Source organism: Papio anubis, chromosome 18 (assembly GCF_008728515.1).
Source record: "Papio anubis isolate 15944 chromosome 18, Panubis1.0, whole genome shotgun sequence".
Taxonomy (NCBI): Eukaryota; Metazoa; Chordata; class Mammalia; order Primates; family Cercopithecidae; genus Papio; species Papio anubis.
Window position 1 is genome coordinate 31,188,040 of NC_044993.1, and position 22,019 is coordinate 31,210,058.

General features: G+C 44.3%; 1 protein-coding gene across 1 annotated transcript in view; it reads left to right on the plus strand.

Annotated features, from left to right (window-relative positions):
- LOC116271280 (CCR4-NOT transcription complex subunit 1-like) overlaps window positions 1-22,019 on the plus strand; it is a 44,833-nt gene that overhangs the window by 18,310 nt on the left and 4,504 nt on the right. Inside the window, exons 2-6 of the mRNA XM_031658187.1 lie at window positions 8,556-8,831; window positions 19,033-19,140; window positions 20,390-20,488; window positions 20,846-20,914; window positions 21,004-21,058. Coding sequence (XP_031514047.1) covers window positions 8,730-8,831; window positions 19,033-19,140; window positions 20,390-20,488; window positions 20,846-20,914; window positions 21,004-21,058 — 433 coding nt within the window. The 5' untranslated portion in view covers window positions 8,556-8,729. The remainder of the gene's footprint in view (window positions 1-8,555; window positions 8,832-19,032; window positions 19,141-20,389; window positions 20,489-20,845; window positions 20,915-21,003; window positions 21,059-22,019) is intronic.

Here is a 22,019-nt window from a genome sequence, read left to right on the forward strand (position 1 = left end):
TTTTTAGTAGAGACAGGGTTTCACCATGTTGGCCAGGTTGGTCTTGAACTCCTGGCCTCAGGTAATCCTCCAACCTCACCCTCCCAAAGTGCTGGGATTACAGGCGTGAGCCACCGCGCCTGGCCTTTTCTTAAAATTTTCAATCATGCAATATATTTACATGGCTCAGAAATAAATCAAAACCAAAAATAAAAGATATAATCAGTGAATTTTTGTTCTGACTTCTGTCTCTTCTCCTTTTTTCTCACCCATTCCCTTTTAGATAGCCCCTTTGCTTTGCTTTCCTTTCCTTTCCTTCCTCTTCCCTTCCTCTTTCTTCTTTCCTCTTTCCTCTTTGAGACGGAGTTTCGCTCTTGTTCCCCAGGCTGGAGTACAATGGCATGATCTCCACTCACTGCAACCTCCACCCCCTGGGTTCAAGCGATTCTCCTGCCTCAGCCTCCTAAGTAGCTGGGATTACAGGCATGTGCCACCACGCCCAGCTAATTTTGTATTTTTAGTAGTGATGGGGTTTCTGCATGTTGGCCAGGCTGGTCTCAAACTTTTGACCTTAGGCGATTGCCTGCCTTGGCCTCCTGAAGTGCTGGGATTGCAGCCGTGAGCCACCTTGCCCAGCTCAGATAGCCATTTTCATAGGCTTGTAGTTTATTATTTTCACAAAAAGGCAACTATATATATGTGTGCATATATACAAACAAAAGGTAGTGTATATACAAGTGCTTAAACAAAGACACATGACTATATACACTGTCCAGGATGTTTATTCACCAGTCACCTAGTCCTCGCCAGCCATCTTTCATGCTCTGACAGATACTGCTACAGTAAATAATACCATCCATATTTATACTTTTGGAGGTGTGTAGATTTCTGGACCTTTTTTTAGTGGGATTTTAAGTGAAAGCTTCTATGTAACTACTGTTAATTGAGACCTTATTTGGGATCATGCTATTTAAGAGTTCTGCAGCTTTTCACTTAGCGACTTAGTGTCATGAGTATACTTTTTTGTTGACATTTAGCAAACTATGTACCACAGCTGCTCTTGGTTCTTTTTAGCTTGAATGTTCAATAGACAATTAGTAATATTGTATAGTGTTCTCTAGTGAAAATGTGAATGCCATTTTATAATCCTTTTTCCCCCCAGCTCTGCAGTAGGTAGTGGTTTATGTATGGTAAAACTATATTTGAATTGGACATTAAGCATATTGGGTGGGTGTCCCATTGCATGTATGAAGATAATCTTTTTTTTTTTTTTTTTGAGACTGTGTCTTGCTCTGTTGTCCAGGCTAGAGTGCAATGGCGTGATCTCAGCTCACTGCAACCTCCGCCTCCCATGTTCAAGCGATTCTCCCTGCCTCAGCCTCTCTGGTAGCTGGGATTACAGGTGCCTGTCACCACGCCTGGCTAATTTTTGTGTGTTTAGTAGAGACAGGGTTTTGCCATGTTGGCCAGGCTGATCTTGAACTCCTGACCTCAGGTGATCTTCCCGTCTCAGCCTCCCAAAGTGGTGGGATTACAGGCATGAGCCAGTGCACCTGGCCTGAAGATAATCTTTACACTCATTTATATTTGGGTGATTTATAGTATTTTAGTATTAGGAAAAGTACTGAGAATGACCTTGTACAATCTTTGTTCCCCTCAGTTGCTGTTTTACTTATTTTTTGTTTTTTAAGGGATGGGGTCTCACTGTATTGCCCAGACTGGCCTCAAACTCCTGGGCTCAGGCGATCTTTTTGCTTGAGCTTTCTGAGTAGCAGGGAGTACCAGTGTGTGCCATCTCACCCAGCTATTATTTTACTTTTTATTTCTTATATTTTAATTATAGAGGCACTGTCTCACTATGTTGCTCAGACATGTCTTGAACTCTTGAGCTCAAGTGCTCCTCCTGCCTTGGCCTCCCAAAGTGCTAGGATTACAGGTGTGAACCACCATACTTGGTTACTTTATATTATCGTAAGCATATTGTTGGTAAATTTTTTGATATCATTGTTCAGGTAGCAGTTGACTTGTAGTATATTATTGTCAAATGTCAGTGACCTTTTATTTGCACTGTACATTGTTTAATTGAGAAGTGCTGTGAGAAGACTTAAGGAAACAAGGTAATTTGACTGGGTGCGGTGGCTCATGCCTGTAATCCTAGCACTTTGGGAGGCCTAGGCAGAGGGATCGCTGAGCCCCAGAGTTTAAGACCAGCCTGCGAAACATGGCAAAACCCCATCTCTACAAAAAATACGAAAATTAGCCGTGTGGTGGCAGGCGCTTGTAGTCCTGCCTACTCAGGAAGCTGAGGTGGGAGGATCACCTGAGCCAGGGAGGCTGCGGTAAGCCGTGATTGTGCCACTGCCCTCCAGCCTGGGTGACAGAGACCCTGTCTCAAAAGAAAAATAGATAATTTATTGCTTGGAAAGGATTTAGCATTTTTATTGTACGATTGCTGCTGTTACCTTATTTTCCTTAGAATTATAGTTGTTTCCCATGTTGAAATATCAGTGGCATGATAATGACAAGTCCTCTGGAGTTTTGGAAGGATGTATATATGTGTTTTTATTTTATTTTATTTTTTTTGAGACAGAGTCTTGCTTTGTCGCCTAGACTGGAGTGCAGTGGTGGCGTGATCTTGGCTCACTTTAGCCTCCGCCTCCCGGGTTCGTTCAAGCGATTCTCCTGCCTCAGCCTCCTGAGTAGCTGGGATTACAGGTGCGCACCACCACACTCGGCCAATTTTTGTATTTTTAGTAGAGATGGGGTTTCACCATGTTGGCCAGGCTGGTCTCGAACTCCTTACCTCAGGTGATCCACCCGCCTCAGCCTCCCAAAGTGCTGGGATTATAGGTGTGAGCCACCACACCCAGCAATATGTGTTTTTAATGATGAAGATTAGGAGGTTTGTTGAAATGGTAGCCATTTTTGGAGTGGTGGTGGTGGTGGTGTTTTTTTGAGATGGAGTTTCGCTCTTGTTGCCCAGGCTGGAGTGCAATGGCGCGATCTTGGCCCACCGCAACCTCCACCTCCCGGGTTCAAGCGATTCTTCTGCCACAGCCTCCCAAGTAGCTGGGATGCTGGGATTACAGGCATATGCCACCACGCGTGGCTAATTTTGTGTTTTTTTTTTTTTTTTAAGCAGAGATGGGGTTTCTCCATGTTAGTCAGGCTGGTCTCCAACTCCTGACCTCAGGTCATCCGCCCTCCTTGGCCTTCCAAAGTGCTGGGATTACAGGCATGAGCCACCACGCCCGGCCTTTTGGAGTGTTTTTTTTTTAAGGCTTTGGCCTGGATATGAAGTTAATCATTAAAACTATCTGAGTCCCTGGCATGTAAAGAGCCAATAGTACACAAATAGAATGATCCTGCATTACAAATCCCTTATAGTGAATGAATATCTTGGAATCTCAATTTTAATGATCTTAAAATAATTAACTCTCTAAATAAATATTTTTGTGATGAACTTGTTGGAAAGTGACTATAGCTTTTTGTTACAGTATTTAAAAATGGCCTATAAATAATGACATGTGACCTAACTCTATATACACATAATGCTAGAGGTTTATTGGAAGGCTGTTTACACCTTTGTAGTAGTATATGCTACTAAGGCTAAATCACTTATTGTCTATTCTCATGTAATTGTTGTATATGACTAGCAGTATTTCAGTGGATTTTCGTGTTTTTTTGGTAGAGTTAAAATACAGGTTAAAAAATCCTAAGCTTCAATTTATATCTTATTCATTGAACAAATATTTAGTGAGTTCTTACTATGGGACATGAAGTATGTATAATAAATTGGCACAGAGTAAATAATTACTATCGTTGTATGTAACTTATATCCTAATATGAGGACACAAGAAAAATATAAATATGATACATGTTAGTTGATATGTGGAAAAATGCATGGGGCAGGGGTGTGGGGATTACAATTTTGCATAGGATAGTCAGAGTGGTCTTCACTGAGAAGGTGATGTTTGAGTAAAGACTTAAAGAGAGGTAGTTAGCCATATTGCTATCCACAAGAAGGGCATTCCAGACTGACGTATCAGTTTGGTGCAGAGGCATTAAGGTGAGAGTGTACCTGAGAAGCAACAAGGAGGCCACTGTGGCCAGACAGAACTGAGTAGGGGAAGAAGAGTATAAGAGGAAGCCAGAAGAGTAACAGTGGTTAGGTTAACAGTGGGTAACAGTGGTTAACCTAACCGCTGTTTATTCATTGGACATTTTAAAGACTTCGGCTTCTTTCCATTCTTTGAGTCAGTGGAGGGTTTTGAGGACAGGGTGACACATCTGAGTTCTAGACACACACACATACACTTTTAAATTGTAGAGGTAGGGTCTAGGTATGTTATCCCAGGCTGGAATGCACGTGGTGTGATCATAGCTAACTGCAGTGTTGAACTCCTGTGTTCAAGCAGTCCTGCCTCAGCATCACAAGTAGCTAGGACTGCAAGTGTGAGCCACCATGCCTGGGTTTTGAGTTTTTTGTTTTTTGGTTTTTTTTTGGGATGGAGTTTCACTCTGTCGCCCAGGCTGGAGTGCAGTGGCGCTCTCTTGGCTCACTGCAAACTCCACTTCCCAGGTTCACACCATTCTGCCTCAACCTCCCAAGTAGCTGGGACTACAGGCACCCGCCACCATGCCCGGCTAATTTTTTGTATTTTTAGTAGAGACGGGGTTTCAGCGTGTTAGCCAGGATGGTCTTGATCTCCTGACCTCGTGATCTGCCCGCCTCAGCCTTCCAAAGTGCTGGGATCACAAGCGTGAGCCACCGCGCCTGGCCGATTTTGAGTTTTTTGTTTGAAAATTATTTTTCTCAGGACATTGTGTTGAGAATAGACCATAGGAAGCAAGTGTAGCAGGGAGACCAAGTTAGAGGGCTATCATAGTAATCCAGGTGAGAGATTGATGGTCTTTATCATAGCTTGGATATTGTGAGCAATGGTTGGATTCTGGTTATATTTTATAGGCAGAGCCAAAAGAATTTCCTGTCAGATTGGCTATAGGGAGTAGGAGGACTCTTAATATTTTGACCTGAGTAAGTTTAAGGGTGAAATTAGCACCAACTGAGATGGAGAGTGCTTTGCAGGGTGTGACATCATTAAGTGGGGGGAAGACAAGGAGCTTTTTTTTGAACACGATATGTTTGAGATGTGAAGTAGAGATTATATTATACAAATTTGGACACTATGAGAGAGGTTTGGGCTGAAGATAGAACTTTTGAGTTATCGATATAGATGATTTTTTCTTAAAAAATTTTTTTTAATGTATTCTTTTATTTTATTTTTTGAGACAGAGTCTCGCTCTGTTGCCCAGGCTGGAGTGCAGTGGCACAGTCTCGGCTTACTACAGCCTCCACCTCCTAGGTTTAAGTGATTCTCCTGCCTCAACCTCCTGGGTAGCTGGGATTATAGATGTGCACCATCACATCTGGCTAATTTATAGATTTTTTTTTTTTGAGACAGAGTCTTGCTCTGTTGACCAGGCTGGAGTGCGGTGGCATGATCTCGGCTTACTGCAACCTCCGCCTCCCAGGTTCAGGCAGTTCTCCTGTCTCAGCCTCCCGAGTAGCTGGGATTATAGGCTTGCGCCACCACGCCCGGCCTATAGATGATTTTTTAAGCCATAAGACTGCAGTAGGCCGGATACGGTGGCTCACGCCTATAATCCCAACACTTTGGGAGGCCGAGATGGGCGGATCACCTGAGGTCGGGAGTTCGAGACCAGCCTGACCATCATGGAGAAACCCTGTCTCTACTAAAAAAAAAAAAAAAAACACAATTAGCCAGTCGTGGTGGCACATGCCAGTAATCTACTCGGGAGGCTGAGGCAGGAGAATCGTGTGAACCCGGGAGGTGGAGGTTGCAGTGAGCTGAGATTGCGCCATTGCACTCCAGCCTGGGCAAGAGCGAAAGCTGAGATTGTGCCGTTTCACTCCAGCCAGGGCAACAGGAGCGAAACAGTCTTTTAAAAAAAAAAAAAAAAGACTGAAGTAGATTACTAAGAAAGTTAATCTAGAGAAGAAAAGTTCAAGGACTCCAATATTGTGAAGCCAAAAGTCATCAGAGTAGACTAGAGAGACCAGTGAAATGCCGTATTAGGAACAAAATAAGTGTATCCATCATCTTTTTATTGTTAAAAGTATTTCACTTCTTTTTTTTTTTTTTTTTTTTAAATAGACAGGGTCTCGCCATGTTGCCCAGGCTGATCTCAAACTCCTGGGCTCAAGTGATCCTCTTGCCTCAGCCTCCCAAAGTGCTGGGATTACAGGTGTAAGCCACAGTGCACAAGCCTTTTTGTTTGTTTGTTTGTTTGTTTGTTTTAGGTGGGTATGGAGCAGTAGCATATGTAGAACCTTTGATTTGTCTAGATAAAACTATGTAGCCTTTATACATTAAAGTGTTACCTTTGCTTTGTCTTGATAAAACTATGTAACCTTTATACATTAAGAAACTGTTAGAGATAAAGGTTTTAAATGGCCTCTTAAAGGGGCTTTAATCTTCCTGAGTTTACTGCATCTTACATGGTGAGTTTCGATTGTAGTGAAACTGCAAGTGGACTTCAGAACACAAAGCTGTGGATAAGCTCAATTCCTTTCCCTTCAGAGATTTTTGTGTTTCAGTGGTTCTTGGTGAATTCCTTAAAAAATGGGTGTTGTAGCTGGGCACGGTGGCTCACACCTGTAATCCCAGCACTTTGGGAGGCCGAGGAGGGCGGATCATGAGGTCAGGAGTTAAAGACCAGCCTGGACATCATGGCGAAACCCTGTCTCTACTAAAAATACAAAAACTAGCTGGGATGCGGGCTCCATGACTCATGCCTGTAGTCCCAGCGTTTTGGAAGGCTGAAGCAGATGGATCGCCTGAGGTCAGGAGTTCAAGACCAGCCTGGCCAACATGGTGAAACCCCTTCTTTACTAAAAATACACAAAATTAGCTGGGCATGGTTGTTGCCTGTGATTCCAGCTACTCGGGAGGCTGAGACAGGAGGATCAGTTGAACCCAGGAGGCCGAGGTTGCAGTGAGCTGAGACTGTGCCATTGAACTCCAGCCTCGGCAACAAGAGCGAAACTCTGTCTCAAACAACAACAACAAAAAATAGAGATGCGCTCTCACTATGTTGTTCAGGCTTTTCTCAAACTCCTGGCTTCAAGCAATCCTTCCACCTCCCACCTCAACCTCCCAGAGTGTTGGGATTAAAACACTTTGGTGTAAGCCACTGCACAGCCACATTTGTCTTTTTATAGAGAATAGTTCTCATTCAGTAGATGGCTGGAGTTAAACTGATAATCATCCTGTCATTTTAGCTGTACTGCTACTTTGGGCTTCCCTTTCTGAATTCTCCCAGTGAACAGTTTCAACAATGCAGGACGCAATTTGGCTTCTGGAGTCATTACTTGTACAGCCATTCAAATACCTAAGGTATAAGTATAAGACCAAACTACCTGATTCTGAAGCAGTAACGTAAAGAATAAAGTGAATACATAGTGTCTTATAAATAGGTCGCAGATACCATGGAAAGAGAGTCTGAAAATGAGAGGTGAATGTTCTTTCCACAAACCTTAGTTTCAGGTAAGTTTCCACTTGCTTCCAAAGGGTATAGTAGAAATTATTTTGAAATAGGTAAAATAGAAATTTTAAGTGTTACAAGTTGTCTTACTAAAGTGAAACTCTTTGGTTGAGTATTTTCTTTTTTTGAGACGGAGTCCTGCTCTCTCACCCAGGCTGGAGTGCAGTGGCATAATCTTGGCTCACCGCAATCTCCACCTCCCTGGTTCAAGCAATTCCCCTGCCTCAGCCTCTTGAGTAGCTGGGATTACAGGCACACACCACCATGCCTGGCCAAATTTTTTTGTATTCTTAGTAGAGACGGGGTTTCACCATGTTGGCCAGACTGGTCACGAACTCCTGATCTCAGGCAATCCACACACCTTGGCCTGCCAAAGTGCTGGGATTACAGGCATATTTTTTTCCCCCCAGATGGAGTCTTGCTCTCGCCCAAAGCTGAAGTGCAATGGCGCAATCTCAGCTGACTGCACCCTCCGCCTCCCAGGTTCAAGCAATCCTGCCTCAGCCTCCTGGGTAGCTGGGATTACAGGCATGCGCCACCATACCTGGCTAATTTTTGTATTTTTAGGAGAGACGGGTTTCACCATGTTGGCCGGGCTAGTCTCGAACTCCTGCCCTTGTGATCTGTCCGCCTTGGCCTTGCAAAGTGCTGGGATTACAGACATGAGCCACCGCACCCAGCCACGTATTTTATTTTTATACCTGCCCTGCCTAATTGAGAAACTTGGCATCTCTTATCAACAGTGGTTGAGCTACTTTATTGTCTTTTTAAAGTCCTTAGTAACATTTTAGGTACTAACACAGAGATGATGGTAGTTTAACCCTATTCTCTTCCAATTATTATTTTTTTTATGGCTAGTTGAGTGAAGCAGTGGGAATGGCAAGGAACAAAGAAATTTGCAACTAGTTGTGATCAGTTAGTTGTAAACATCACTGCACTTGGACCAGCCTCCTTTTTCCTTTAATTTAAAAATCTGGATTTGTGTGTGTGTGTTTTTTTTTAAACAGGTGCCATGTTTCAGAACAGAGTAAGACTCCTGGTAAAGAAGAACTGAAGATATTATACAGATACCAGATATAGCCTAATTACAAAGAAAGCATTAACCTGCCTCTGAGGTGACTAAAGGGGAATAATGGTGATTTTGCGCCGGGCTCGGCCGCCTGCTTCCGCCCCAACCAGCAATGAATCTTGACTCGCTCTCGCTGGCCTTGTCTCAAATCAGCTACCTGGTGGACAATTTAACCAAGAAAAATTACCGAGCCAGCCAGCAGGAAATACAGCATGTAAGTAAACTAGCCAGAAAACAAATGCCATTGAAGGAATGAATAGACCGTGGAAAGAAAACCACACATTTATGTGGGCATGTTGCATGAAAGGTAACAAACTTTTGCCCCTTATTTCAAGTGATTTCTGTCATCATCTGTAAAACAGCTCTTAGCCCAGTCTTTTTTTTTTTTTTGGAGACAGTCTTACTCTGTCACCCAAGCTGGAGTGCAGTGGCATGATCTTGGCTCACTGCATCCTCTGCCTCCTGGCTTCAAGCAGTTCTCCTGCCTCAGCCTCCCGAGTAGCTGGGATTACAGGCATGTGCCACCACGCCTGGCTGTATTTAGTAGAGACGGGGTTTCACCATGTTGGTCAGTCTGGTCTCGAACTCCCAACCTCAAGTGATCCGCCTCGGCTTTATTCTGGGATTACAGGCGTGAGCCACCACGCCCAGCCCAATGTTTTTTTTAAAAAAGATTTTTCACAGCTTTTTATTTTCCATGGAAATTATAAAATAGGTCTGACCTGTCTTTGGGCTGGTGCTCAGGGCCCAGAGAAACCTGCTAGCTAGGGTTTTCCTTTCTTTACTTTTTTTTTTTGAGATAGAATTGCCCAGGCTAGTGTGCAGTGGCGCAATTTCGGCTTACCACGACCTCCGCCTCCCAGAGGAGCCTGAGCTCTTTCGCTGAGTGCAGCGAAGTGATCTCGGCTTACTGCAACCTCCTTCTCCTGGGTTCAAGCGATTCTCATGCCTCAGCCTCCTGAGTAGCTGGTACTACAGGCGCCCGCCACCACACCCAGCTAATTTTTTTTTTTTTTTTTTTTTTGAGACGTAGTCTTGTTCAGCTTCCCAGGAGTGCAGTGGTGCGATCTTAGCTCACTGCAACCACCATCTCCCAAGTTCAAGCGATTCTTCTGTCTTAACCTTCCGAGTAGCTGGGATTATAGGCATGCACCATCATGCCTGGCTAATTTTTGTATTTTAGTAGAGATGAGGTTTCACCATGTTGGCTAGGCTGGTCTTGAACTCCTGACCTCAGGTGATCTGCCTGCCTTGGCCTCCCAAAGTGCTAGGATTACAGGTGTAAGCCACCACGCCCGGCAGATTTTTATATTTTTAGTAGAGACGGGGTGTCACCATGTTGGCCAGGCTGATCTGAAACTCCTGACCTCAGGTGATCTGCCCGCCTTGGCCTCCCAAGGTGCTGGGATTATAGGCGTGAGGTCTTGCGCCTGGCTCCCAGGCTTTTCTTAAACAGGGTTGGGGATGGTCCCCAACCAACTTCATGTCTGGGTTTTTCATGATAATGAAGTCGGAAGCCAGCAGTGCAGCTGCCACCTACTTCTGTCCAGCCAGACCCTTGCCCTTGCTGATCACAGTCCTGGGGCTGGACTGCTTCACATAGGTTGTCTTTTGGCCTTAGAGTATCCTTTATCAGAGCCTTGGGCCCCTGGGCTCCTTCACTCAGTACTTGGTGGGCCACCATCACACCCTCCCGTGCAGTAGGTATTGGCTTGCCTGGCTGAGTCATGTGGGAGAGTCCTTGTACGGTTCCTACAGACTTTCCTCTTTGAGATAGCGTTTCTCCATGTTTGATTGCTTACAGATCAAAGTGCCAAAAACGAACCTCAAGATAGCTGAAAGTTTTCTTTACGCTTTTACATTTATTCTCAACATTTTTTGTGTGTTGGGGAGGGTGGTGAAGTGTTTATCCAGTGATCTTTCTATTTTTTTTTTTTTTTTTTTTTTTTGAGACAGAGTTTTACTCTGTCGCTCAGGCTGGAGTACAGTGGCGCTCACTGCAGCCTCGTTCTCCTGGGTTTGAGCAATCTTCCTATTTCAGCCTCCCGAGTAGCTGGGATTACAGGCTTCCGCCACCACAACCAGCTAATTTTTTGTATTTTTAGTAGAGAGGGAGTTTCACCATGTTGGCCACACTGGTCTCGAACTCCTGACCTCAGGCCATTTGCCCGCCTCGGCCTCCCAAAGTGCTGTGATTACAGGCATGAGCCATTGTGCCCGGCCAATCTTTGTACTTTCTAGAAATTGTCCTTCAAAGCTATTTAAGCTAGTTAGTCCTTTCTTTTATCTTTTTTTTTTTTAAATGCCCTGGTTGAGTTTGAATAGACCAGTTATTAAAAAAGAAATAGAAAAAGATTTTAGCTGTTCAGTCCTATTTGGCAAGAGGACTTCCAGTTACCTTCTTATGGTTCTTGACTATCAGGACCCTTGTGTCCTCTGGGGTAAGCCACATGTTAAATTGACTTTTTTTTTGGGACGGAGTCTCGCTTTGTCGACCAGGCTGGAGTGCAGTGGTGTGATCTTGGCTCACTTCAAGCTCCGCCTCCTGGGTTCACGCCATTCTCCTGCCTCAGCCTCCCAAGTAGCTGGGACTACAGGTGCCTGCCACCACGCCCGGCTAATTTTTTTGTATTTTTAGTAGAGACGGGGTTTCACTGTGTTAGCCAGGATGGTCTCGATCTGACCTCGTGATCCACTTGCCTCGGCCTTCCAAAGTGCTGAATTATGGGTGTGAGCCACCGCGCCCAGCCTTTAGTATGTATACCTTTGCCCCCACCTTCTGATGAGAATACCTTGCCCTCACCACCACTATTTACCTCTCTTTTCCCAATTATTTTTCTACCTTGCTGGAACAAGATAAAGTGACACTTCCACCGTACATCAATTCCATACACTTTTATTAGGTACCTGTGAGGTAGGATTTTATCCTTTCAAACTTACATTTCTCATGCTATAGAGAAAGATAAGGAAGATGAGCAAGTTCCCAGAACGTGGCAGGCTGAGTGGTCACACAGGCATGGAGCACATGCTGAGAACCTAGAGGGAAGGACTGCAGAGTGCCATCCTGGATGCTGCAGCCGGAAGTGGTCCTTCCCGCCACTTGGCCCCTGACACCATGCTCTGTAGTGTGCAGGGGTCTGATGGCACTGCTAGATTGCTCCTTCAGCTAAGGGCCACATCTTAGACAGCTTTACTTTTCCCTTCAGCTCTTGTCCCACTGCCTTGCACACGGGTGTTCTATCAGTGTTCATTGAACAAAGGAGGGAAACTGATTTCAATTTCACTTGTTCAGTATCATTCCAGTTTTTATGTGAAAATTGCACAGCCCGTTTGGGGTACCTTCATCTCAAAAGAAAAGTACAAGACTGCCTTTGATACCTTTCTGTGGATTCTGTGGTGAAAAACCTTTATGCTTTTCATACTTTTCTATTCTCCGTAACTTTCTTCAAAAGTATCTCTTTCCACCTCTTTCTTACTCAAACACAAAAGCATTCCTGTTTTAGAGATTCTGGCCCGTGGGTTATCTGGCTAGTTATGGCCTCTCCCGTTCACCTGGTTTTACTTTATTACTGGTGACTGGTTGGAGAGGCAGGATCACTGACTCTGTCACCCCTAGGAGCCATTAGGACCCCTTCCCTGGAGGACGGCCTGCTTGTTCTCTGGGGACTAGTCCTCATTTCCCTTCCATGATACAGTGGGGCAGGTTATTTTTATTAAGCAAACATTTATGAGAACCCCCTCCCCAAAATAAAGTCCCCAAGTAAAGCACAACTCTGAGAGGTTGTGGACTGTGAATTGTTTCTAGGGAAGATAAATTTCTGCAAATATATTTTAATCTTTCCTTCTATCTTGTGATTAAGGGGTTGCTTTTTGGTAAGGATTTTTTTTTTTTTTTTAATTGAGATGGCGTTTTCTTTTTTTTTTTTTGAGATGGAAAACAAAATTTTTTTGATCATAGAGTTAGGCATTATGGAAATTCAAGCCAGATTTTTAAAAACCTGGTCATCTCCGAAGAAGAATACTGACAGTAATAGTGGTGCAGGGAACAATATGGTAGATTATTGAATGAAACAGATTAACTTGAATAAAATGCTGTGACTTGCATCTCTAAAACAGATTATAAAATGTGATCGGACTTGTTTTGGTCTGGTTCCTCTTTTTTTTCTTTATTGGTTCCTTTATTTTTCACATTTTAAAAAATTGAAATATCCACAGGTTGTAAAAATCCCTTTTTTTTTTGTTTTTGACGGAGTCTCGCTCTGTCTCCCAGGCTAGAGTGCAGTGGCGTGATCTCCGCTCACTGCAACCTCCGCCTTTCGGGTTAAAGCAATTCTCCGCCTCAGCCTCCCGAGTAGCTGAGATTACAGGCACCCACTACCATGCCCAAGTAATTTTTTTGTATTTTTAGTACAGATGGGGTTTTCACCATCTTGGCCAGGCTGGTCTTGAACTCCTTACCTTGTGATCCACCTGCCTCAGCCTCCCAAAGTGCTGGGATGCTGGGATTACAGGCGTGAGCCACTGTGCCCAGCTTTCTTTTCCTTTTCTTTTTCTTTTCTTTTTTTTTGAGATGGAGTTTCACTATTGCTTCCCAGGCTGCAGTGCAATGGTGCGATCTTGGCTCACTGCAACCTTCACCTCCTGAATTCAAGACATTCTCCTGCCTCAACTTCCCGAGTAGCTGGAATTACAGGCATCCACCACAATGCCTGGCTAGTTTTTTGTGTGTTTTTAGCAGAGACGGGGTTTCACCATGTTGGCCAGCCATGCCCAGCCTCTTTTTTTTTTTTAAATGAGACAGTATTGGTCTGTTTCCCAGGCTGGAGTGCAGTGGTATAATCTCAGCTGACTGCAATCTCCGCCTCCCGGGTTCAAGTGATTTCCAAGCCTCTCGCTCCGCAGTAGCTGGGATTACAGGTGTGCACCACCACATCGGCTTATTTTTGTTTGTAGTAGAGATGGGGTTTCACCGTGTAGGTCAGGTTGGTCTCAAACTTCTGGCCTCATGTGATCCACCTGCCTCGGCCTCCCAAAGCGCTGGGATTAAAGACATGAGCCACCACGCCTGGCCAGATTCACCCTTTTTTTTTTTTTTTTTGAGACGGAGTCTTGCTCTGCCGCCCAGGCTGGAGTACAGTGGCCGGATCTCAGCTCACTGCAAGCTCCGCCTCCCGGGTTCACGCCATTCTCCTGCCTCAGCCTCCCGAGTAGCTGGGACTACAGGCGCCTGCCACCTCGCCCGGCTAGTTTTTTGTATTTTTAGTAGAGACGGGGTTTCACGGTGTTAGCCAGGATGGTCTCGATCTCCTGACCTCGTGATCCACCCATCTCGGCCTCCCAAAGCGCTGGGATTAAAGACATGAGCCACCACGCCTGGCCAGATTCACCCTTTTAAAATACATACAAAGTTGTGCAACCATAACCACTATCTAATTTCAGAACATTTTCATTACCTCAGAAAGAAATACCTGGGTTAATTTGCACTCATTATTCTTTTCCTCCTCCGTCTAGCCCTTAGTGACCACTATTCTATTTCTGCCTTGATGGATTTGCATATTCTGAACATTTCATATAAATGGAATCGTACTATATGTGGCCTTCTGTGTCTGCGTTTCTTTTTTTGTTTTTTTGATTTTGGTTTGAGATGAGAGTTTCACTCTTGTTGCTCAGGCTGGAGTGCAATGGCGTGATCTCCACTCACTGCAACCTCCGCCTCCTGGGTTCAAGCGATTCTCCTGCCTCAGCCTCCAGAGTTGCTGAGATTACAGGCATGCGCCACCACGCCCAGCTAATTTTGTATTTTTAGTAGAGACGGGGTTTTTCCGTGTTGATCAGGCTGGTCTTGAACTCCCAACCTCAGGTGACCCGCCCGCCTCAGTCCCCTTAATTCCTCTGAAATTAAGCCCTACACATTTTTGCTTAAAATAGAAACCATTCTACCAGTTGGTAAGGGGAGACTAATAAAATAATTAAAAAACTGTATTAAAGGCCGGGCGCGGTGGCTCAAGCCTGTAATCCCAGCACTTTGGGAGGCCGAGACGGGCGGATCACAAGGTCAGGAGATCGAGACCATCCTGGCTAACCCGGTGAAACCCCGTCTCTACTAAGAAATACAAAAAAGTAGCCGGGCGAGGTGGCGGGCGCCTGTAGTCCCAGCTACTCGGCAGGCTGAGGCAGGAGAATGGCGTAAACCCGGGAGGCGGAGCTTGCAGTGAGCTGAGATCCGGCCACTGCACTCTAGCCTGGGCGACAGAGCGAGACTCCGTCTCAAAAAAAAAAACAAAACAAAACAAAAAAAAAAACAAAAACAAAAAAAACTGTATTAAACACCTTACAATCTGGTAGCAAAATCTTAGGCTATATGAAAAATTAAGTATATCAAAGGCTTTTTGCAGTATTTCTATAATGTTTTGATTTATGACTGTAGTAAAACATTGTGATCTAGGAGCCACATATTAAGAGGGATATTAGCAAATAAGTCTATGATGTCAGAGATTTAGAAAATTATATGGAATGGTTGAAAAAAATCATATTGAATGGTAGACACTATTTGACCTAAAGAAGACACATGAGGGAGGATTAAGACTTAGAGTGTATCAAACATATGTGCCACACAAATAATGGAGTATCTCCATAGTTAACTTTTTTCTGGAAACGGGTTTCGCTCTTGTTGCCCAAGCTGGAGTGCAATGGCACGATCTCGGCTTACTGCAAACTCCGGCTCCTCGGTTCAAGCGATTCTCCAACCGCAGCCTCCTGAGTAGCTGGGATTAGGAGAGCACGCCACCACGTCCGGCTAATTTTTATATTTTTAGTAGAGATGGGGTTTCACCATGTTGGTCAGGCTGGTCTCGAACTCTTGACCTCAGGTGATCCGCCCACCTTGGCCCCACAAAGTGCTGGGAGTACAGTCGTGAGCCACTGCGCCCGGTGCGTAGTTAACTTTGAAAACATATTCTGCCTCTTAAAAATATTCATTCCAGGTTTTTATTGTATAATTCGCATGGGAAAAAAATTAAGCAAGAAACAAATGTAAGGATAACGGGTTTTTAGTAAATCTTTGCTGATCTTAGTGAAGCAAAAGCTTGAAACTTTTTTTTTTTTTTTTTTGAGGCGGAGTCTCGCTCTGTCACCCAGGCTAGAGTGCAGTGGCCAGATCTCGGCTCACTGCAAGCTCCGCCTCCCGGGTTCACGCCATTCTCCTGCCTCAACCTCCCGAGTAGCTGGGACTACAGGCGTCCGCCACATCGCCCAGCTAGTTTTTTGTAATTTTTAGTAGAGACGGGGTTTCACCGTGTTAGCCAGGATGGTCTCGATCTCCTGACCTCGTGATCCACCCGTCTCGGCCTCCCAAAGTGCTGGGATTACAGGCTTGAGCCACCGCGCCCGGCAAAAGCTTGAAACTTTTTTATTCTTTGGCCATTGACAGTGTGATGAAATGTGCCTTCTATTTTTTAGGTTGATAACACAGTCTCAGACAAGTCAGTGTATTCATTAACCATGATCTGGCCCCCTGATTCCGTCTGAACTTTTTTCTTATCTTCAGAGTTCTTTTCTGTTTCTGTGCTTTTGCACTCTAGGTTTTTGCTTCTCCCTGGATTGTTTTTTCTTCACCCGTATCTATGGTTGTTTCAGCTCACAGGTCTCACCTTAGAAGGTCTCTGAGATAACCCCCTGCATCAATATTAGCAAGCTCTGTTTTATTTTCTTTTTGTAACAGATAATGTTGTCAGAAATTTTTTGCCTGTACTTCTCCCACAAAAATTGGCTTAGTGAGAATTTGGATCCTATTAGTCTCCTCTGCTGCTGTGTTTACAGCTAGAATAGTGTGTAGCATATACTCAACAAATGTAGGTTGAACCAGATTATCGTATTTTTTCAAGGGTGAGAGATCTGGTTAATTGGATCATAGTTAATTCTGTTCTTTCTTTCTTTATTTTTTGTTTGTTTGTTTGTTTTTTTGTTTTGAGACGGAGTCTCGCTCTGTTGCCCAGGCTGGAGTGCAGTGGCACGATCTGGGCTCACTGCAAGCTCTGCCTCCTGGGTTCAAGCCATTCTCCCACCTCAACCTCACTGGTAGCTAGGACTACAGGTGCCTGCCATCACACCTGGCTAATTTTTTTTTTTTTTTTTTGAGACGGAGTCTCGCTCTGTCACCCAGGCTGGAGTGCAGTGGCCGGATCTCAGCTCACTGCAAGCTCCGCCTCCCGGGTTCACGCCATTCTCCCGCCTCAGCCTCCCGAGTAGCTGGGACCACAGGCGCCCGCCACCTTGCCCGGCTAATTTTTTGTATTTTTTAGTAGAGACGGGGTTTCACCGTGTTAGCCAGCATGGTCTCGATCTCCTGACCTCGTGATCCGCCCATCTCGGCCTCCCAAAGTGCTGGGATTACAGGCTTGAGCCACCGCGCCCGGCCAATTTTTTTGTATTTTTTAGTAGAGACGGGGTTTCACTGTGTTACCCAGGATGGTCTCGTTCTCCTGACCTTGTGATCTGCCCGCCTCGGCCTCCCAAAGTGCTGGGATTATGGGTATGAGCCACCTTGCCTGTCCTTTTGTTTTATTTTTTATTGAGACAGGGTACTGCTTTGTCCCCCAAGGTGGGAGCACAGTGGCACCATCATAGGTCACTGTAACCTTGAACTCCTGGGTTCCTGTGATCCTCCAGCCTCAGCCTCCCAAGGTGTTTGGATTACAGGTGTAAGCCACTGCGCCCGGCCTCTATTCTCTTTTTTTTATTTTTTGGAGACAGAGTTTCACTCCCTCATCCAGGCTGGAGTGCAGTGGCGCAGTCTCTGCTTACTGCAACCTCTGCCTCCCAGGTTCAAGCAATTCTCGTACCTCAGCCTCTCAAGTAGCTGGAAATTATAGGTGTACATCACCATGCCTAGCTTTTTTTTTTTGGTAGAGATGGTCTTTCTTAACTTCCATATTTTCTGAATGAGGAGACGGGAAACTGAAATAAGCTAAGAACTTAGCCAGCTTTCATGTTGTTATCGTGATATAGTGGGAAGATCATAGCCTTTGAAGTTGGACTATAAATCCAGATTCTTCAGCTCATAGTCTTGGATTTTCGGCTCAAGGAGTCTGTTTTAACTGTGTCAACCCGTTATCTGTGGGGATAGAGGGTGGTAAATGTTAGCAGTTGTTGAAGATTAAGCCAGGAAAGCTCAGTGCAATATCTAGCCCAACGTGTAGGTAGTATGTGGCTCTTAGTAAACATGATTACTCTGCACATATACTGTGCTCAAGTCTTTTCTAGACTAGATGTGCAGAAGTGAACACAGCTACAGAAAATTTCAGTAAATTAGCAGGTAGTAGTAATTGTTATGGAGAAAAAGTAAAGCAGAATAAGGAGTGATGCTGGGGCAGGTCATATTGCTATTTTAGGAATGGTAATAAGACCTCACTGATAAGGTGGCTTTAGAGTAGAAACCTAAATGAAGTGAAAGAACAAACCATGATAGCTATCTGGAGTTTTTCATTTAGAGAGAATAACAAATACCAACAAACTTGGGTAAATTTGAGGAAGAGCAGGAAACTAATTGAGCTCTAGGGCAGCATCTAAATCACTGAAGTCTGATCTGGTGGCAGCTTCATTTAAGGCTGTGCCATGTAGCGTTACAGTTGTGTTAGCAGAGAGAATTTGTGTTATGTAAAATTGTTGCCTTAAAAAAAAATCTTTGTTACACATTTGATCAATGCTACTTGGTGTTTTTGGTGTAGATGTTGAGCAAAGTACAGAGTTGCATGGTAAAATTACCGTAGTTTTTCTACTCTTCTTCCTGCCAGTGACTGACTATAGGAAACTTTTTTTTTTTTGAGATGAAGTTTCACTCTTGTTGGCCAGGCTAGACTACAATGGCACGATCTCGGCTCGCTGCAACCTCTGCCTCCCGGGTTCAAGTGATTCTCCTGCCTCAGCCTTGCAAGTAACTGGGATTACAGGCACCCACCACCATGCTTGGCTAATTTTTGTGTATTTAGTAGAGACGGGATTTCCCCATGTTGACCAGGCTGGTCTTGAACGCCTGACCTCAGGTAACCCACCTGCCTTGGCCTCCCAAAGTGCTGGGATTACAGGCGTGAGCCACTGCGCCCGGCACAGGAAACATTTTAAAAATATTGAATTACAGGTGGAAGCAGTGGTGTATGCCTGTGATCCTAGCTACTCAGAAGGGTGGGGCAAGGAGATGCTGTGAGTCCAGGAATTCGATATCAGCCTGAGCAATACGGACCCTCTCTAAAAAAAAAAATTAATTATAACTTATGGGCACTTCCATCAATAATTCCTTTAACTTCAAAAATGAGTAATTAATGTAAATTGGAATTTTGCCTTGGAGGTTGATTTTCTTTTTTGAAACTTTTTTTTCTTTTTAAATCCTCTCTTAAACATACTATTTTTGGTCATTTTAGATTGTGAATCGGCACGGTCCTGAGGCAGACAGGCATTTATTACGCTGCCTATTTTCGCATGTGGATTTCAGTGGCGATGGTAAAAGCAGTGGCAAAGATTTCCATCAGGTATTTGGGGCTTACAAAGTTCATGTCCACTTAGCTGTAATTGTTAAATGAATTTTGGGCATAGTGTATGTAGCATATGACACATACAAAATAGCATCCAGAAGTAATTGTAGCTGGAGGGTGAAAAGGTGTTAGATTTTTCCTTTTTTTTCTGTGCGTTCCTTCTTCTGCCTGCCTGTAGACTATAACAGGTACCTAGTTCAGATTTCGAGAGGTACGAATCAGACTTGCCTGAAGGAAGCAGGAATGTGGGGGTTCCCTGCCTGAAAAGTTAGTAAGGCAGAGGGGATCTCATGTCCTGGATTGAATCTGTAGCTTTATTTCCCATCTAGCAAGAGTTTGTCATTATACTGTTTCTTACAGTAATCTTATCAATGAGCTCTTCTTTTCTGGAAGTTTTGCTGGTAATAGACTTTGAGTAGTGTAATGAGTTTTTTAAAAAATCTCTATTTTTATAACCTTTTTTTTTTTTTTTTTTTTTTTTGAGACGGAGTCTCGCTCTGTCGCCCGGGCTGGAGGGCTGGAGTGCAGTGGCCGGATCTCAGCTCACTGCAAGCTCCGCCTCCCCGGTTCACGCCATTCTCCTGCCTCAGCCTCCCGAGTAGCTGGGACTACAGGCGCCGCCACCTCGCCCGGCTAGGTTTTTTGTATTTTTTTAGTAGAGATGGGGTTTCACCGTGTTAGCCAGGATGGTCTCGATCTCCTGACCTCGTGATCCGCCCGTCTCGGCCTCCCAAAGTGCTGGGATTACAGGCTTGAGCCACCGCGCCCGGCCTTATTTTTATTTTTATTTTTTTATTATTTCCTGGTTCCTTTTACCTTGGGTGTTGTTGAGACAGAGTCTCTCGTCACCCAGGCTGGAGTGTGGTGGCACAATCATGGCTCACTGCAACCTCTGCCTCCTGGATTCAAGCGATTCTCCTGCCCCAGCCTCCCAAGTAGCTGAGATTATAGGTGCCTGGCACCACGCCTGGCTAATTTTTGTATTTTTAGTAGAGACAGGGTTTTACCATGTTGGCCAGGCAGGTCTTGAATTCCTGGCCTCAGGTGATCCACCTGCTTTAGCTTCTCAAAGCGCTGGGATTATGGGCATCAACCACTGCGCCTGGCGAGATTTTTAAAGAGCTGATTTTGATAAGATATAACAGTATATAGTGTTAGATCACAGTTTAGTGTTCTGAGTACCTCAGCTTCTGTTTGTTCTTAGATGACATTTAGTGCTAATGAAAGTCATTTTTTATTTTTAAAGACTCAGTTTCTGATTCAGGAGTGTGCGTTGCTGATTACAAAGCCAAATTTTATCTCGACGCTGTCCTATGCCATTGATAATCCATTGCACTATCAGAAGGTTGGTATTACTATTATCTTTAAGAATGTGATCTCAGGCTTTCTAAAAAGGCCCTAAGCCTTGATCTGTTAATGTGATGTCTTAATATAAAAATTTCAGGTTGTTATTTTGGGATGTCTTTCATAGCTTTGTAACAAAATTAAGACAGTTCATTTAATAATAAATAGAATCTTACTAAAACCAGATCATGTGAAGGCTTAAGTTTGTCATAGTTTTAGGACATAGTGTGATGTTTCTAGCAACACTACAGAATTAAGCAACTCCTATGTAGTGCCATCCTTGAGCAAACAGATAGGTTGTTAAAAATTTTTTGAAAAAACAAGTTCTTATTTTAAACTAAAATTTGGTTTGTTTCAGAGTTTAAAACCTGCACCCCACTTATTTGCCCAGCTGAGTAAAGTGCTCAAATTAAGCAAAGTACAAGAGGTGAGTGAGTTAAGAAAAGAGACGTAGACAAAATTAGAATTAGAAACAGCCATTTGACTCTTTGGTTAATCTAACCCTTCTTGTTTCAGGTAATTTTTGGCCTTGCCCTGTTGAATTCTTCCAGTTCAGATCTTAGAGGTTTCGGTGAGTTACTTTTCCAAAAATATCATGAAGTGAGACTTTAAAATACATGGTTTTTTTTTTTTTTTGAGACGGAGTCTCGCTCTGTCACCCAGGCTGGAGTGCAGTGGCCGGATCTCAGCTCACTGCAAGCTCCGCCTCCCGGGTTTACGCCATTCTCCGGCCTCAGCCTCCCGAGTAGCTGGGACTACAGGCGCCCGCCACCTCGCCCGGCTAGTTTTTTTGTATTTCTTAATAGAGACGGGGTTTCACCGTGTTAGCCAGGATGGTCTCGATCTCCTGACCTCGTGATCCGCCCGTCTCGGCCTCCCAAAGTGCTGGGATTACAGGCTTGAGCCACCGCGCCCAGCAATACATGGGTTTTTAATCATGAGGCTCTGTGGTTTAGACTTACTAAGATAATCTGAAATTAATTTCTCTCTATGGTAAAAAACATGTAATATAAATGTCACCTCATAACAGAATTTTTTTTTTTTTTGAGACGGAGTCTCGTTCTCTCTGTCACCCAGGCTGTAGTGCAGTGGCGTGATCTCGGCTCACTGGAAGTTCCGCCTCCTAGGTTCACGCCATTCTTCTGCCTCAGTCTCCTGAGTAGCTAGGACTACAGGCGCCCGCCACCATGCCCAGCTAATTTTTTGGTATTTTTTAGTGGAGACGGGGTTTCACTGTGTTAGCCAGGGTGGTCTCGATCTCCTGACCTTGTGATCTGCCCACCTCGGCCTCCCAAAGTGCTGGGATTACAGGTGTGAGCCACCGCACCTGGCCCCCTCATAATTAAGTGTAAATTTCCATAATGATAATTGTATTTAGGTTGTGTAACAGATCTCTAGAACGTTATCTTGCCAAACAGAACTATGCCTATCAACAACTCTCCCATTTTCCCCTCACCACAGCCGGTCCCTGGCCATTACTTTCTTTATACTTGTCAGCTAGAGAAAGCATTAGAGAGATGGGTGAGCTGGTG